Source organism: Mchenga conophoros, linkage group LG3, assembly GCF_057382185.1.
Source record: "Mchenga conophoros isolate Kocher_MC1m ecotype Shallow Benthic linkage group LG3, M_conophoros_male_GT1.1, whole genome shotgun sequence".
In the NCBI taxonomy this organism is placed as follows: domain Eukaryota; kingdom Metazoa; phylum Chordata; class Actinopteri; order Cichliformes; family Cichlidae; genus Mchenga; species Mchenga conophoros.
The window spans coordinates 18,999,418-19,018,185 of record NC_140528.1 but is presented as its reverse complement, the minus strand read 5'-3'; the positions used below and the strand labels follow the sequence as shown (position 1 = coordinate 19,018,185).

The following is an 18,768-nucleotide window of genomic DNA, read 5'->3' as shown; positions in this document are numbered from 1 at the left end:
ACACCCACACACACACCTAGATACACAAACATGGAAACAGGAGACAGCAGCACCAAAAACACACATGTCCATAACTTCTTACAGGCCCTGGGTCACCCAGACCCCGGTCCCATGACAATTCCTCAAAACTAAGTAGGCCTACACACCAGGGTTTGGACATGTGTGGACCCAAACTATACTTTAACTTTACCCTTTTTTGTGTGTCACCAAATACACTTTAATATCTTCTAGACAAGAATGTAGTGGCACAATCTTTAACCTCCTAAGACCCAAACTCCTCCGTGGCATTCATTTTTAATTTCTCTTTGATATTTGGGCTGATTGGGACCTGATGAATGTAAAAACAAAGAATTACCACATTTTTTGTTTCTGAGAAAAATGAGAGCCACATATGAGGATATTTGTCTAAAATTTTGATAGCACAGTGGCAGTGTAACATCCTCGTAAGTGGATATCAGGCCCTTGTAGAGCAAAATGTCGTATTTTGGTCTAAACAACCCAAAATGTGATGTCCACATATGTGGACGCCAGGTCCTAGGAGGTTAAATATCTGCTCACTTTGTCAAAATGAACCTAATCATCTCTGATGAGTTCAGTGATGTCTGCCAGCTCACCTTGCAAGTGGTCGAGCTTATACCGCCGACAACGCGGCCACAACTTGTAAACCCCTGCTGACTATCAGCTCTTGAGTTATTTATTTATGTTAGTTTTAACTGTTCCTGCAGAAAGTAAGCACGTGTTACTGATAAAAAGTCCAATAGAAGCAAAGTCTAAACTTTGAAAACAAAAAACAAAAACCTGTCTGATTAAGATCTGATCTTTGGGGGGTTTCAATAAGCAGTGTGACCCATGTATATGCATCAGGGGTGGTTTTGATTATCGATTTATCGATTAAAATCGATTCTGGCTTGGATAACGTGATATCGATTCATTAAAATCCTGAATCGATTTTTAATATAAATTTATTTTGGCCAAAACGCCAGAATCTCAGGTTAAACCTCCCAAAATTTCAACAACCACCAAACAGCTAAAACCGTAAATGAGAGCAGGAACACGGATTCTGCACAAAGACGTAAACACAAAGCGCGGAGCCGCCGACGCATCAGAATCAGTGAGATGTGACTTTCTCACCTGACTGCACGGACACGAGCTGAAAGCCGACAGCTCGCTGATTCTGATGTTTCCGCGCTTTGTGTTTACGCCCTTTTTGAGCTGATTCTGAAGCTGCAGGTTTGATCTCTCCAAACAATATTGAGTAAACCAGCAGCAAAAGAAGCTCCAAACTACGCTTCACATAAACATCGTCATGAATTCCCTCTGATTGTTTTGCTGCCACCAGGATAAAATCACACTTCATGCACAGCTCTCTCTCTCTCTCTCTCTCTGTACTTCAAGAACAGTTTCCTGTTTTCTGCATTATTCGCTTGCTTGTTACGCACAAGTCTACCGTTCTTACAGCCTGTCGGCCGCTGTTTTTTTTCTTTTACTTACTTCTGAAAACAAAGCCTCGTTTCTGCCGTTCAACACTGAACAAATTTAAACTTTTTAAAATGATGCAAAATTGCAAAATGCTCAGCTGTGTCTGTAATCAAACCTCTGTAACTTTGCTCTGCTTCACGTCAGCAGCATCAGGTAATGTTCATATGTTCATTAATGGTTTTCTTTTGTTTTTGATGTACTGCAGAATATTTGTATAAAATCTCAGGCCAGGAAAACCTTCATGTTTTTCTGTTTGATCCTCAGCTACTTTGACACAAAGGCATCTGCTGTGATGCTCACACCTTTGATAAAGTCTGGCAAGTGTCAGATTTCTTTTTATAGATATAAAAATATAGAAATGTACTGATGCATGTAGTAACTGTTAGCTTTAACTGTACAAGGCTTGTTAGACATAATGAAACACATCGTGCAGATTTCTGGATGTTAGACTATAATTTTTATTATGATTATTAATCTTGGGTCTAAAAAGTCAGTCGAGTATATCCAGGATATCTTTCTGTTAACTGGATTCACTGACCCTAACACTGGGACCAGGATAAGCGGTCGCATGAAGCTGGTTATCAGCTGACAATCTTATGATTTAATTAATTTAATTAAGTTATTTAATTTTTCTAATTTTTCCTCCACATTTCCCCTGAAATGAAGGGATTGTGTTGAACATGCTTTAGTTCCTCACATTTTTCTGCATCTCTTTGTTCAACCCCCTGAATTAAAGCTGAAAGTCTGCACTTCAAACACATCTGAGTTGTTGCATTTAAAATTGATTTTAGTGTATGTACAGAACCAAAATCAGAAACTAAGTTCTCTCTGTCCAGATATTTATGGACCTAACTGTATAATCTATACAGCACGTAAAAAATGCTGTAAATAAAGAAGTCTGTGAAAATGTGGCGCTTAAGGTCAATTTAAACTGAAGTGATATAATCTTCTCCCCACAGTTTGAGTTTGTATTGTCTCAGCTGCAGACAGACTATGATATTAATATTATTAGTTATTAATATTATTAGTTATAAAGGACACCTTCCTGCCTTTAGTCTTATTCATGATGATTATTAGTCGTCTTCTAATGTCCACAAGTCTGTATGATGTGTTTCATAGGTTCTAACAAGCCTTTTAAACTTAAGTTACTGCATTGCTGAAACACCAACATCTGCTTATTGAACAAAACAAAAACAACCAAAAGTCCACACATCTGATTTTATTTTTATTTTAATAGACTTCCAAAGATTATACCAGATAACTGGCCTCAGAATATAATTGAATAAACATGTTTAAAAACAATAACCTAATCCTGTCTTGACAGGCTGAGCTCTTCAGTATCCACCAACAGCATCGTCATGCTGAGTCAGACGTTTCTGCTCCTGGTGGAAATACTCTTCCTCTTTCCACATTGTACCAAATGTTTTTAAATGTTAGTTTCAATTTAAAATTAAAGATTAAAAAAGTGTAACACATATAAACATCAGATAATTAAGACAAGCGAATGGTTCAGTTCCACATGTGCTCTGCTGACACATTAAACTTCAGTAAAATGATGCAGTTATGAAACAACTTTAATCTAAAACAAACTGATTTGCTCAGGAGCAAAAACAGTGAAGTCAGTGACTGTAAGTGAGTGAGCTGTGCTGGTGACTGGATATCAGATTTCCAGTCATTAGAGCAGATAAGTGGCAGAACTATATTACTGATTTAATTTAAATGCAAATAGCCCAAATCCTGATTAAAGCATCAGGTTCACTTATAAAGTATTCTGTAGTTATCTTAGTGTCCATCGCCCTTCCCAACATGGGAATAAAGCAGCTGTGAGAGAATTAAACATGAATGAATCAATGGTACGGAAGTGGAGGAAGCAAGAAGAATGAGCTGAGTAAAGTTTGACTCATGCGACATTTTTGTTTCGCTTAATGCGCCTTATAATCCAGTGAGCCTCATGGTCTGTAAAATATGGTGCATTTGCAAATTATGTGCACAATATTGGAACTAAACTATTTTATATTGACAAACAGCGGCCCGCATTAAACTGTGACTGTCACCAGGTAATGTGGGCGTGTTTGCTGAATAAGCAGCAGGTGTTAAACAGCTGACAGGTGAACAGGATGCATGCAGGTAAACTCGAGGGCCCTTCGAGCTGATCGGTGGTGTCGTGAGGAGAATTTCAGCTCATTATTCATGTTACAGAAACACAGAGGTACGAGACCAGGCAGAAGACTTTCTGATTATTTGTTTTTAGTTAAAATAATTCCATTGTTGTCTAGTGATGGTGTGGTAAAGCTCTGTGAATGTGTCCAATTTTTCCGGCTTTGTTGCTTCACCCAAAGGCAGATCACACAAAGTTTAACTGCTTATTATGAAGAACTGACATCTGCTGGTCATTTAATGTTCAGCAGCACTGCTGTGAGAATACCTGTAGGACACATACCAGTGGATATGTGAGCACATGCACAGCTGCAGGGCTAGAAGGGCCCAAATGAATTAAATAAATAGATTCTTAAATAATTAATTAAATGTGTTATTAATTGATTAATTACATTTATTTAAAAATCATTAAATTTTTAATTAATTTATTGTAAATGTTGGAAATGAAATTATTTGGCATTAAATCAATGATGTATGTATTTAATAAGTATTTTGAACTTAGATTCCTGTCAACTCACAATCGACACAAACACAGTGAACACAAAGCTCCAACTGTCTGACAACAACAGGAAGGTGACACATGTGGAGGAGCTTCAGTCACATCCTGATCATCCAGACAGATTTGATGTTTGTGAACAGCTGCTGTGTAGAGATGGTCTGACTGGTCGCTGTTACTGGGAGGTCGAGTGGACGAGGAGGGCTTGGATATCAGTGAGTTACAGAGGAATCAAAAGGAAAGGAAGGAGTGATGAGTGTGTGTTTGGTGGAAATGATCAGTCCTGGAGTCTTTTCTGCTCTGATCATTATTCCTCTGTGTGGCACAATAACAGAGAAACACCCATCTCCTCCTCCTCCTCCTCCTCCTCTGTCTCTAACAGAGTAGCAGTGTGTGTGGACTGTCCTGCTGGCACTCTGTCCTTCTACAGAGTCTCCTCTGACTCTCTGATCCACCTCCACACCTTCCACACCACATTCACTGAACCTCTTTATCCTGGATTTGGGTTCTGGGATCCATCGACTGGTTTCATGAAGGGTATTTCAGACTTTTTTGGCACACTTAGGTATGAATTGACTCTTTGTAGTTAGTCTTACCTGTTAGAGAAACAGTTCAGTCTTTACATGTCTGTGTCTTTCACTCAGAAACACATGATGAGATTCATGGATTCAGTCAGTTGATGTTTTAAACTAAATGATTCACAAATTATTATTCAACACAAGTTTGGTGAGCAGCAGGGCTCATCCTGCTTTTTGTTTTTGTGCATTATAATGATGAAATAACTTTGTCATGTCTGTGCTGGCCTTTGGAGAATTAAACCATCCTGTAGAAACTAGATATAAATGTCATATTTTCCAACATTGATATTTTTCTGTGTTTCAGACGACAATGAAAAGATAAAGAACAGTCTGTAAATCACAAGTTATCAATTCAAATGATTATTAAAGCCACAAGAGAAGCTTCCTGTTATTTGTACCACTCACCTGGTCATGTGATCCAGCTGTGCAGCCAATCATAACTGCCATCACTTTCTACTTTGATATTTCCATGGTGAATGGACTGATTCTTGTTTAACACGTTCATACTCTGATGGATGCATCGGAGAGGGTTAGTGTCTTGCTCAAGGATACTTTGTGTGCCAGCTGGAGCAGTCAGGGATTGAACCACCAACCTTCTGATCATTAGATGCCTTGCTCTGTCTCCTGAGCTACAGCCATCATCAAAGCTCTTTCTTAAATCCTCTCTGAGAGGAGCTCAAACACGAGGAAGAGACGAAAGTGAGGGAAGAGAGTGGACTCATTAGTAAAATGAAAAACAGCCAGCGTTGATGTTTAAGACAAGTGAGGTAACAGAAACACTATATATAGCAGTGGTCACCATGGCAACATCAATGTCGGTTGCTACGTATTGTACTGATCCTGATCTGTGAGCCTCATATCAGGATATGCTGTTGTTTGTATTTGTTTGCATTGTTACCATTTTTGTGTCTTTTTTAACAAACTACTTTTATCTTGCCATCGTTTGTCAGAGAGTCAAACTACATTTGGTTCATCTTTCTACAATAAAAACATTTCTTCATCTTAATTATTGTATGTGCAGAGTTGTAGTTACTCACAGTGACCACTGGAGGCGTGTGATCCTGATAGTTTCCCTGGAACCGTCCAGTTCATCCACATGAATGAAGCTGTTGGTGATTAACGCTCATCTGTACAACTTTAACAACAATATCAAACATTTAATCGCTCTGCAAACAGCTTGTCTGATGTATAAACTGTGTCTTAAAGGATCAAAGTAAATGTCACATTGAAAGCAGATTTCACTGTAATGTCCTCTGTTTGAAATATTCCAAATATAATCTGGCTTGGTAATGATTTACTCATATATTGTCCACGCAGACTAAAGCAGTAGGAGATGAGATGAAAACAATTAGAAGAATCTTTACTCTTTAATGTCACAAATTCCTCTTTGTATGTAACATAACAACATACATGATACAGCTGCAGCAACTGAGGCGAGGAGAGAGGCAGCAACAAGAAAACTGGAAGAAGGAGACCAACAACACCACCTGTGGAAATCTTTCCCCAATCAAGCGTCATCATATCAGCATTTCATCAAAAACACACATGCTCCGACCTGACAATGCAGAGCTGTGGCAAAATCATTGAAATCATTTATGAAACAAATGAGTGCATCAAAAATAAGAGTGGAGCTGCAATGAAAGAGAAGTGAACTTTCTTCAGTCAACACAAAGTTTTCCCTGACAGGTGACATTTAATTAAAGTGACTTTATCACCACACACATATTCAGAGGCAGTCTACAGGAGCAGAGCTGCAGCTATTCAGCAAATGTCTCCCTGCAATCCTCACTGCAACACCTACATGTGAAAATGAAACCACCTCTACTGTTCACACATGAAACGTCGTGTGAAGAACCAGTTTTCCTCAGATCTCTGTTTTAGTAACTCTGAAGTCTGAACTTTGGATTTTTGCATCCTGTTTGTACTGATAACTGTCAGTGGATGATTTTGATCCCAAAGAAATCTTTAACACACATGTAGTGATGGGACGTGTGCACTGAAACAATGGTTAGGAAACAGAAATCGCCTGAGAATCTGCTCATGTTTAAGATTTCTTCTTTGCAAACATTTTCTATGGCTGTTCCCAGTATGACCAGTGATACAAAGCATGGGAAATGGGGATTAGTTCATTCAGACAAATACACTTTTTAAAATGTAAAAATAAAGAAATGAATCAATAAAATAAAAAGTCAAAGAAATAAAAAATAAGGGTCTGAGGCGTCTGTCTCACTGTATCCATGGCAACAATTTACTTCCTGTTCCTTCATATCAGAACCACATCTTTGAAATCAAAACATTTAAGATTCAAATTCAACCACAGATGTGTTCAATTAAATATTAAATGAAGCAGTGCAATGTTTTTATCACTATCCAAGTTTGAACTCTAAGTAGAAGATTTAAAAAAGCAACACACACACACACACACACACACACACACACACACACACACACACACACACACACACACACACACACACACACACACACACACACACACAGTATGCAGACATGATTTAGGTGATGATAATATAACGACTGCACAGACCCGTGGGATGATTCATGTCCTTTTTCTTACTCTATGCAATGATGAACTTCTTGCTTCAGGACCTTCTTGATGAATTTGTTTTCTAATCCACAGTTTTCTACCTGATCTGTGTGTTTGAAGTAAAATGTGTTGCTTCAAATGTAAAAGTTAAACAGACAGAAAGCATCAACGTGGACTTCAATCAGTGTTTTGTGTTCATACAGGTCAGCTGTTGCACACAGAGGTCCTGGATTTACACTGTGCCCTGGTTCCTGTGTTTCTGTATGTAGTTTAGTCTAAAGTGGATCCTCCTCATGCACAGACTGAATTATCTGTTCAACAATCAGCATTTCTGATTCATGGATTTCATTTGTTTTTGCTAGTTTTGACTGAGATTTCAACATATCTGTGGTGGCATCTGTTCAGTGTTATGGAAGTTTTACAGCACTAATCTCACTTCACTCTGTAACATAACAGTGAACAATATTACTATTAGAAAGATTATTAGAGAAGCCACAATCAGATGATCCCCTATGAGGTGTCCTTGGTTATAGTGTGAAGTCATCTGAGGGGAGAGAGAAAAAAGAAACACTTCAGTGTTAATGAAAAAGTCATCAGTCTTCTTATGGGAAGAGACCTCCACCAGACCAAGACAGATAACCATCCAACACGTTCTCATCCCAAAACCTAACAGACCGATGCCATGTGACAAACCGATGCTATGTGACAAATCGATACCTTTCGGTCTCCCTCTCTCTCTTGTGCTCCTGCCAAAAGCAAAGCAAAGCATCCACCCTTTTCTTACCGGCGTCGTGAATTGTTTGTCAGCATCTACTCATCCTAACGTTGGTCCAGTCTTTGTCTCAGTGTCAAGTCAGTCAACACTTTAGTCCACATGGTCAGTCCAGTCACAGTCCAGTCACACACATCATGCACACACATTCACACTAGATCTTGCTGATAGTGGAGCCTCACGCACAAAGCATCAGAGTCTCCACCCTCATCAATATGAGCTCATTTATTTGTTCTTTCTTTTGTTTTTAGAAAAAGAGTTCTTTATGATCTTGGACTGGATTGACTCGCTGCAATCCTTTAGACAGGAACTGGCAGGTTCCCACAGGTGACCTTTTCCTCAGCCCATTGTAATCTGGAAAAGCTCACCTTATATTTGCTCTCACAACAATGTTTTACAGCGCTGTTAATTCAATCTTGCAGGCCTGCTTAGAACAAAGAAGGAGGAAAAGAGAGCTGATTATTAGCTCATCAGAGCACAAAACATCATCACCAAAGGGGGCGACACCTGACAGTTTTCTCTAAGTGCACTGTTACAGAAATAATGAGCCGCTCCTCGACATGTCCATGTTTAGTAAAACTCCCTCTATTGAAATAAGAAAACAAGCCAAAGCTAACTGACAGAATGAACCCATCACTAAAACAACAACCCCAAAAATCTCCATCACAGAAAAGTTTTGCTTACTAATCCAACAATATGTTGTGGGAATTAGAACTTTCCGGGTCATAAAGCTTTTGCCCGACTCTTGGCTTAACTAATACTGACATAGTCTGAAATCAGACTTAAAGTCACTCCCTCTGTTCATTTAGGATAAATGTATCTATATCTGATTTAGGCTAAGTGCCTTTTGTTTAGATGAACTGCTGGACTTCCAGACCAGCAGGTTTAGGGAAGTCTTTATGGGGTCACACTCTGACCCCCCCCACCACACACACACACACACACACACACACACACGCACGCACAGGCAACGTACTCTTTGTTTGTATGTAGACGTCATATGTTAATGAACGTCATATGTATAGTCATGTAACCTCAATAAAAGAGCAGTGTTACGGGGGAGCGGACGAGAGCAACTGGGGTGAAGCGAAGGAACGGCGTTTGTCCGGTTCTCTCCCGTGCACGGGAAACATGAAGAACTTTGCCTACTCGTGTCTTGCTTTGCTATGTAATTAAATTGTCCTTAACGTTCCAACAAATAGGTTTATGCTACAAACCTATCACTGAGGTTAACTACACAACCCCTCGCCACCTCCTTATACACAGGAGTGAGTACAAAAGGGTTCGTACGGACGCATCAGCCGGCCGTCCTTCTGCTCGACACTGTTAGCTGAAAGATGATCGGATCATCCTCTGTCCTGTATTTAAGGCTGAGAGTCTTTGTCCAGTCTCTTTTCCACAGCTACTGTCCACAGCACTGATCCACCTGCAGCACAGCCCCACTCAGTTGTTTTATGATTTACATTGTGCACGTTTCCCTTCCACTGAGCTTACAAAACCTCTGACAGGAGAAGTCAGGCATGTGTTTCCCCCACCTCCCCTTTTAGGCAGTAATAAAATAGAAAACAAACAATCAAACAGGCTAAAGCTAGAGCACAAGCAAAGACAGCACCGGTGACTAAGTTCTCCCATACTGGACGTACGCTACCACGTGGGCTCAAACAGCAGCACATCAGCTCAGTTTACATACTGTTGACATCTTCATCAGAGGATCAGCAGGGAGCGCTGCTGAGCTGCAGTCGTCTCCACCAGAGTGACGGAGCAGGAATCATAAACAGCACAAACCCACCGTGTTGTTTCCACCCTGTTCAGGAGATCTGAGCCCCCATCCCTTTTTTTCATGTTGCAGCTCTGCACTGCAGGCCCTGAACGCCTCCCGGTTACCCTCAGTGTGCTTAGAGTTTAATTTACAACCGACGAGCTCACAGATCATCTGCAGGCAGGTGAACGAACCCTTAATGTGAGGATAATAGCAGAGCTGAGCTGAGGTCAGAAATAGTCAGGAACGGTGTCGACACAGTGAAGTCAGCTGTTTGGGAATTTGTCTGATTATCAGTTTGGGGGGGTCGGTGTTAAATAACAAAGGCGGTGTAGGATGGAGAGAGGAGGAGGGAGGGAGCAGTGATGATATGAAGTCAGAATACACATGTGCCAGACATAAGGGGGTCAGACAGGAGCAGCATCAGTCTCTGCTCTGTTTTGTTAATAACGTAGAAAAATAGTTTTGCACAATCAAGCTACATCGACGGACGCTTTACCTCACGTACCCTAAAATGAAAAAGTAGTGACAGTAAGACGGAGGCTGCACATGACACCATGACTGAGTTCACAGCTGTTGCTTTGATTCTAACGTTTAAGACTTTTGGCATCGACTCCGTTTTAATAAATGAGTGCTGGGAGGCGTCGTTTGACTTCAGGAGCTCCTGCGATGCTCCTGCGATGCTCCTGCGATGCTCTTACTCTGCGGGAGAAAACCAAAAACCAAAAGTAGCAAACATGGAGCGATATGACTCGTTTAGATTTTGGGAAACGTGCATCGACAGGTACAGTGTCCTTTTCCCCGCGTCTTTAAAAATAATTCATGCATAGATCCCCCACTGAGAAAACCCTTTTATATACTTTCTCCTTTGTACACATTTTATATAGAACTATATATAATATCATTTCTCTATATCTATATTTTCAGAAAAATTCTTTCCACACAATAAAAAACAACAATTTAACAAATGCATCAAACAAAACAACAAAAAGAGAGAAGATGGAAGAAAGAAAATCACGACTGAGGCCAGTTTGGCACTTTGTCATGAGAACATGACAGAACTCTGTTAGTTGACGGTAAATAGCGAAACTCTATTTTTCTTTGGTTTTTCTTCTCCCTCGATGAGAAATGAAACACAGCAGTACTTACTTGGCACCTAAAAATGCTGGTCGAATGAAAGATATCAGTGTTTTCATAGTTATATGTTTAGTGTACGCCTCCCGCCTCCAGACTGCTCAGCAGATCGGGAATTTTTAGAGAAGAGCAGGAGGGAGGCGTGTCAAATGAGAGGAAGAGAGCAGTAATAAAACACGGATGTAGAAAAGAGAAGCATAATGTGCACATAACACACAGTAGATGGAAAAAGAGATGACGCCAACGTAAAAAAGAGAAAACAGCGAGGAGCGAGAGAGCATTCGTCCCTTTGACAAATGTTGGAGGTCTTGAGCCTGGAAACAGCAGACCGTCTTTGAAAACAGTATCTTTGAAAGATCTGAGTCACCCACCCCAAACTGCTCATCTGCTGCTGGACACTTCAGTTGCACCTCCACATGCCACCAGTGGAGGGAGCTGCCAAGTTTCACAGCACATGACGCAGCAGGTGGAGTTGCTTTTGGAGAAAGAAGAGAATAAGAGGACAGAACGAAGGCCCACGTCTAGAGGCCTCCCTTCCAGAGCGGTAGCAGAGCCAGTGTTCCTGGTCCCTAGGTGGCGCTGTGTCGGGCCTGTCCCTACTATACCCTGGTGGTGGAGTGGGGGTGGGGCAGGGTGTTGTTGTGGCCGGTGGAGGGGAATGTGTTGAAGGCGTGAAGAGGCTGCATGCTGGTGATGGTGCTGGGGATTACGGTGATGGTGTTTGGCTTCATCAGCGGCACGTTGTCGGGGGCGCGGCGCAGCGCCAGGGTGTAGTCGGGAGGGCAGGCGGGGCCGCAGGATGTCGTGGGGTCGCAGGGGCTCCATGTCATGGTGGGCGTCGTGCTCCCAGTCCTTCATCTGCAGGGACATGATCTCCTCCTCCTGGCTGTGAGCCAGGTCGTTGGCGGGGCCGCCCCGCTGAGGGGACAGCCGGTGCCGGTGCATCTCGTGCCGCTTGTCACGCTTGTAGTAAAGGGCGGCGAAGGCCAGGATGTTGAGGAAGAAGAGCGACGCTCCAACTGCAACTGTCACGCTCAGTTCGGTGGAGTAGTCGCGGGTGTGTCTGGGAAAGAGGTCCTGGGGCGGGCGCTCTGAGCCCTCGGGCTCAGGATCTGATGGGAAGGTAGGGTAAGGATGACGAGTGGTTCGAGGAACGTTGTTTCTGGGCCTCATGGTGCCGGGGTCACGGCCTGCGGGGGAGCGCGTAGTGGTGGGAAAGAGCACGTCGTGCAGGCTGTGAAGATGAGGGACTAATTCCAGCCAAAAGGCCACTTTGTTAGCTCTGTAGTTGTCTCTGACACGAGGTTTCAAACCGATGTGAAGGTACTGCTTGTCCTTCCAGTTGAACTTGGTCCAGATGACCTCCTCGAAGCGGTTGGGCTTGGTATGAATGAACTCGGTGTCCTGAGGGACGGGCAGGTTGGGGTCCCTGGTGGAGCATAAAGGTTAAACGTTTCAGTTCAAAGTTATATTCAGTCTCCATTATAAGTAACATGTGGCATCAATACACTGAATACAGACAGGAGGCCCATTCTCTGTGCAACCTTTAAACTATCTAAGACCAACCGGCTGCTCTGGGATCTGGATGCTTTTGGTGAACCAGTATGTTCAATTCTTCAAAGCCACACGGAAATTAAACTAGCAACCCAGATTCAAGTATTCAAGATGACTAGAAGGCTATCAGAGAACATACAGTAACGTGTACAGTTTACACTACTGTGACATGAGGCCTACCCAGTCTTTGCGAAGTTAGTCCAGTAAGTCATGACCACAGCGCTCAGCATCACATCGTTCTTGGAGAAGTTGCACGGGAGCAGGTCCGTGGCACCGATCATCGGTACGCCGAACACGTAAGGTATCTCGTCTCCGTGCGCGGCGTCGGCCCACTCGGGCCGCGTCTCGGTTTGGCAGTGGTGGTAGAACGTGTAAAAGTAAACTGGGGACTGAAACTCAGCATGGAGTTTGGCAGTGGCCACAGCTGGTGCCACCCACTGGTGGTCCGTAAACAGGAAGTGAGTGAGAAATCTAGAGAGGAAAAAAAAGTCTTTCTGATAACAGAAGGAGTGACAGGCAGCAGAGAGGAAGCATGACTGCATTATCCAAACATGTCTGTACTGTGACTGTGGTCCGGCTGTGAGGGGTTCGCAGGCCGATCTGTCAGAAACACCGACACTGAGATTGGGAGCCCACTACCTGGGGGATGATAGCATTACTGCCCACAGAGCCTCAAAGGTTAAGGCGCAGACACGCCGTGATGTGGATGAGTGGCTCTCTTTAGCACGCTTGTCTTGTTTGATGCACTTCACTGGGCTCACATGTTACTGATTCCATTCTTTACTCGCATGTTTTAAACGCTTAAAGCACTTTCACAGCTTTTTATATTCTTTTGAAAATTCATGTGAACTCAAGCTGTCAGAATTGTAATGTAAGCTTTGATAATTGTCCACATTTGTCATTTTGACGATTATCCGTTTATTTTAATGAATACAGCAAACAGAAAAAAACTAACAGATCAACAAACGCGGCTCCTAATGAGACAAAACCTGATGATGCTGCAAAATGCAGTTAAGTGAGAGGAGGCTGTAAAATGGAATAACTGAAAAAGTGGCAGTGTACAGAGGTGGCGTCCTCACCCTCTGGGTAGCCGTAGAGGTTGTCAACAAAGTTGGAGATGGTGTAGTCGAACGCCGCAGCTGAGATGCCGTCGTTGTCCTCACTGTCGTCCACAAACTTCAGCCCCTCTCCCTGGTTCACTCCTATCAAGATGTCATAGTTTAGGAGCTCCCCCTGGTGGAGCAAATAAGGAAGAACATGCTGAGTGCTGGGACAGAGCCTGTGTGCATCACAAGTCTACAACAGGAAGTGCAGCTGAAGCACAGCTTTGTGAATTGGCAGCATTTCATTTCCCAGTAAACAAAATAAAGATTAGCTGTTGCCATGAAATTCCTACTATAAACTGTAAATACTGCAATATATGCAGGGTTCATACACATTTTTAGGGTCAAATTCAAGCACTTTTTAAGCACATTCAAGGTCAATTTTCAAGCTTTTCCAGCACATTACCAAAAAAGAAGCATGTTTCACTTTGCATCACCTCAGTAAGACCTTGTAAAAATTTAAACAAATCATCTGAGGTCGATTTAAATGTCTTTTGTTCCCCTTTTGTTAAAAGAGCAGCACACAAAAATACAGAAAAAGGAAACGGTTGCCTTACATGCATATAGTGTACAAACTCAAAAAACACATTCCTCTTAAAAATTAAGATGTGCAAATGTGAACAAATCAACTTGTTAGAGATCTTCATCTCCACTGTAAATAAACAACAAGCCAGAGAACAAGAAAACTGCACCAAACACCACAAACACCAACAAATTAATGTCTTCTCATCAGACATTGAAGCTTCTTTCCTGTGTGACATAAAAAATAAGAGACAGATGTTTGTTTGTTTTTTTAACTAGTTAAGCACCCACGTTCAGTCATCCACCCATTCACGCACACATTCACACACTGGTGATGTAGCTACAGCCACCCTGGGGCGCCACCAGGCCCTCTGACCACCACCAGTAGGCAACGGGTGAAGTGTCTTGCCGGGTGAAGTGTCTTGCCCAAGGACACAACGACCGAGACTGTCCAAGCCGGGGCTCGATTACAAGGCAAACTCCTAACTCTTGAGCCACGATCGCCTAGTGGGGACATGGGGACATTTCAATTTCCAGCAGGAAGCTCCCCCTTTTTGTTAAACCCTTTAGATCAGGGGTCGGCAACCTGCGGCTCTTTAGTCCTTATAGTGCGGCTCCGCGTGGTTTGGGGAAATAAATTAGCTGAAGTGTATTTTATTTATGTTAGTTCTTTTTTTAACTTGTAGTTCTAAATTGGAAGATTATTGTGATTTTGCAATATACAAATAAAATTATATTTTGTTATTTTTTCATCGCTCAAAATAAGCGTCACACTCGCGGAAGCCGGTGTACCCGGCGAAACGCCGTGCATTTATCGAGCCTTTCAACCCCAGATAGGCCAATTATGGCTCTTTGGCTCTTTGGGTCTTAAAGGTTGCTGACCCCTGCTTTAGATGAACAGAGTTTTTTAATTAAATACATAATCTTTAATAAATGTTCTCTTTTATAAAAAGTAGGATAATTAAAAAAACTTTTATTATACCGCTATTGAGTAGAAAAAAAACTCGTGTTTTCTGTCGTCTGTTATATAATATTAGGGATGTTTGTGACAATTAATTTCTTAATCGGCTGGACTAACCAATAGTCCACAACCAGGAAACACTGAAATTTTAAGTTAAGTTTGAAAACAGTTTAAAAAAAAATACCCCATTCCAAAATGTCTTGTGACAATCTCATTGGCTTAGGGAGTGATGATGTCATAGATCTTAAGAATCTTAAGTCCTTTGATGTTTTTCCTTAAGTAGGGGTGAGAAACAGCAAGTTTTAGTTCGTTTCAGCAGCATCTGTGTTTGCAGCCTACAAAACGTTCACCACAAGCTCTTCAAAGTCATCGTATAGAAACTCCAACATGTTTCCAAGAAAAAAACAACCAATTCAAAAAGATTACGCCGCCTCTCCTTCCTGGCGTGGCCGGCCAATTTCCCCAAATGGCTCCTCATCCTTCCAAAGGGCGTTAGAGGAGAGTAGGAAGGAAAACTACCTTCTCCAGAAAAAAATGCAACAAATTGAAGAAGAGAAACTTCAACTGGAGGACAAATGTAGACGAATGGAAGCCCAAAATAAAGAGCTGGAAGAAAGACAACAGTGCCAGCCGGACATAAAAATTATTAATGAGGGCTGGGGAATCAAGTTTGCTCAGAGCCGAGAGCAGATTGTGCACCTCATTAAAGAAAACAGGCAAAAGAGTGCAGAACTAAAAGAAATGACCAACCAGCTCCAAGACAAGAAAACGATGACTGATAAGATACAACGGGATCTCCAATACATGGACCGAAAAAATCGGCTCCTCCAAAGACAGCTCCATGAAGCTGTGGAAGAAAAGAAAGAATTCCTCCAACAGAAGGAAGAGCAGGACAAAAAGCAACGAGACATGCAGCACGAACTGAAGAGCATGCAGGAAAAATACCGCATGCTGAAAGAAAGCCTGGATGAAACACTGCGCCAAAATAAAGACCTTCTTCAACAGAAAGAGCAACAGCAGGAAAGACTGAAAGAAGGAAAACGTGTCGTCCAGGACTTTGAGTCTAAAAATCTAAAGAGTTTTGTAATCAGCTGGAGGACAAAGCAACTAAAGTGGAAGAAGAAAAGGACAAACTGGAGAAACGCTGCTCACAGATGCAGAGAAGGATCGATCAGATAGCGAGAAACAACTCCGAGCTCGTTAAGGGGATTTTGGTGGAATTCAATAACTTGAAGCGTGAACACACTCAAATGCAGGCGCAAAAACAACAAGAAGACAAAATACATGAAGACCTGCAGCTCACGCTCCAAGAAATCCAGAAAAGAAACGAGCAGTTAGAAGACAAGCACAAAGAGGTCCAACAGAGAAATGCAGACATGCACAAGGACAAGCTGATACAGGAGGCAACATCCAAACAACTCAAAGACAAGCTTGAAGAACAACAAGCAACATTGGAAGAGGTGGAACAAAGATGTGAGAAACTTGAAGAACAAAACGCAGAAACCATCGATGAGCTGAGAAATCTCATCCTGGAGAAAAAAGCGCTCGTGGAAAAGTGCATGAAAAAAAAGAAAAAATGGTTCCACTTGTTCCGGAGGAGAGACGCTACTGCTTCCTCACCTGATGTAGCCTCGTCTTGCTCCACCTCTGTTAACCCCCCCAACCAGTCCCGGCCGTTGACTGTCCCCTCCTGAGCCTGGTTCTGCCGGAGGTTCCTGCCCGTTTAAAGGCAGTTTTTCCTCCCCACTGTCGCCAACTGCTTGCTCAGAGGGGATTGTTGGGCTTTTCTCTCCTCTGCCTTGTTTCATTTACTTGTTTAACTTTTTTCAACTTATCTAAATAATAAACCAATTAAATTTCTCCTTTGAGTATTTTTCATCTCATCTTTACAGAATCTTTCCAAAACATTTTCAAACATTCAGATCTGTCTTTTATTTTCTTCTTGAAGCCTCATAAATGGTGAACTAAAAACCCGGAACATGGTTTGAAACATAGTTTCAGCTGAAACTGGCATAACATGCTGTGTGTGTGTGTGTGTGTGTGTGTGTGTGTGTGTGTGTGTGTGTGTGTGTGTGTGTGTGTCAGGATATCACTAGTTAGGTCATCATGTTTAGACTCATTCACTCCAAAATTATTTAGGCCAAATCTTTAAAACAGTGTCATTTCATACACATTTTCAATTCACTTCAATCGCACAAATGCAGAAATAATTATTTGCAGTATCTTATTTATTATGAGAATGTCATGCCTGATCATTTGTACCTACACCACCAAAAATGGGGGCAAAAGGGAGGAGATCATGTTTAATCGGTTATAAGAAAAGGTCAGAAATATAAGTGCCGACATGAGCAGTGTCCACAGAAACCTCTGACTCTCAGCTCAAAGCTCATATAAACCATTTCTACAACCAGCAAACAAACAAAGACAGTTAAAAGAGCAGTGACGTCACCACGAATCTGTGGTCAGGTAATATCCATGTTTTGATTGATGATTTTCTGGAGTTAAATGTGAACCGAAGCATATTTTGGGTGTTATATGCTATTAAATACTTTTTAATTTATTTAAAAGTATTTAATAGCATATAACACCCAAAACATGCTGGGTGTGGAAATAAAAAAATCAGAATTTCCTCTGTTTGAGTCACAGTAACTTTGACATAGTAACATTTGCAGTAAGTCCTAAATGTTCACCTTTAAAATCCCTCCCTCTGTTCATTTTGCCCACATCATGTTTCAGTGGTTGGCCTCAGGTTCTTCAGCTTCCTGACAGTCTGAAGTCAGCTGACAGAGTTTCACCTGCTAAATACACAGAAAATCTTGTTAAAGCCGCACAGTTTGCCCAACAGTAATATTCCCATTAAGCCCTTTCTAAACACTTTATAACAATGTGTCATCACTAAATTATAAACTTCTTCTCCAAATCTGCACGACTGCACTTAGTCACAGACTTTATTTAATTGTCCTGCGGCTGCTATCATATATTTTACCAAACAGTTCTTCTCACACAGTCACAGATATATTTCTCTCAATGCAAACTTCACTCATGTCTCAGACAGGAAACTTGAGTTTTTCTTTTTTTTCTGTCCCCACTCATTCAACTAATTTGCATATTGAGTCACATCTCGAGAAGTTGCCCTGACAACAGAAATGCATATTCAAAACATTGCTGCATAATTCAATTATTATTCTTTTATTTTTATTTCTACAGTCGTCACTTCTTTTGCTCAATCAGCTGGAAACCACTTCTAATTCACTATTTTAAACCTGCTTTAAGCTTCTAATCCCTGGTTGGTCCTCCCAGTCTCTTTTTCCTTGTCACAAAAGTCGCTCTATTTACCTGCAACTTCCTGAGTTATTCCTCAGCTTCAGCCTTTAAGTGTGTTAAATCTACACCATTCAGCATTTATGTCATGTATTCACATTCATGAGTGTAAGCATGTCTTCATTGCGTGTATGTTGTGTGTTCATATTAATATTGAGTGTAAGCTGGTCTTCGTTGCCTCGATGTGTTTTTATAATCAGATTTAATTCCTGCATCTTTGCGCTGAACTGTGGATTCAAACTGTCTCACTTCTGATTCTCTCCAAAAACAATTTCTACATGTGTGTTTTCTATTTTTCTATTCATTTATGTATTATTAGTTCATTTATTTCTTTATCTCTCTCTCTCTCTTACTTTTTTTATTTACCTTTCTGTTGCGATGCTCTGG

The 18,768-nt window shown here is 41.5% G+C and overlaps 2 protein-coding genes and 1 pseudogene across 2 annotated transcripts in view; 2 read left to right on the top strand and 1 right to left on the bottom strand.

Moving 5' to 3' along the window:
• LOC146577557 (protein NLRC3-like) overlaps nt 1-18,768 on the top strand; it is a 122,788-nt gene that overhangs the window by 80,947 nt on the left and 23,073 nt on the right. The window lies entirely within an intron of this gene.
• Nucleotides 3,043-4,929, top strand: LOC146577559 (stonustoxin subunit beta-like). Its single transcript, XM_085268393.1, has one exon. It carries the CDS (start codon nt 4,111-4,113, stop codon nt 4,720-4,722), a length of 612 nt encoding a protein of 203 aa, XP_085124519.1. The 5' UTR covers nt 3,043-4,110; the 3' UTR covers nt 4,723-4,929.
• On the bottom strand, nt 11,464-12,770 carry LOC146577558 (neuroligin-1-like; annotated as a pseudogene).

Bases quoted from the DNA above. Each gene is read 5' to 3' on its own strand.
- LOC146577559 (XM_085268393.1), top strand. From the start codon at position 4,111: ATGTATTTAATAAGTATTTTGAACTTAGATTCCTGTCAACTCACAATC.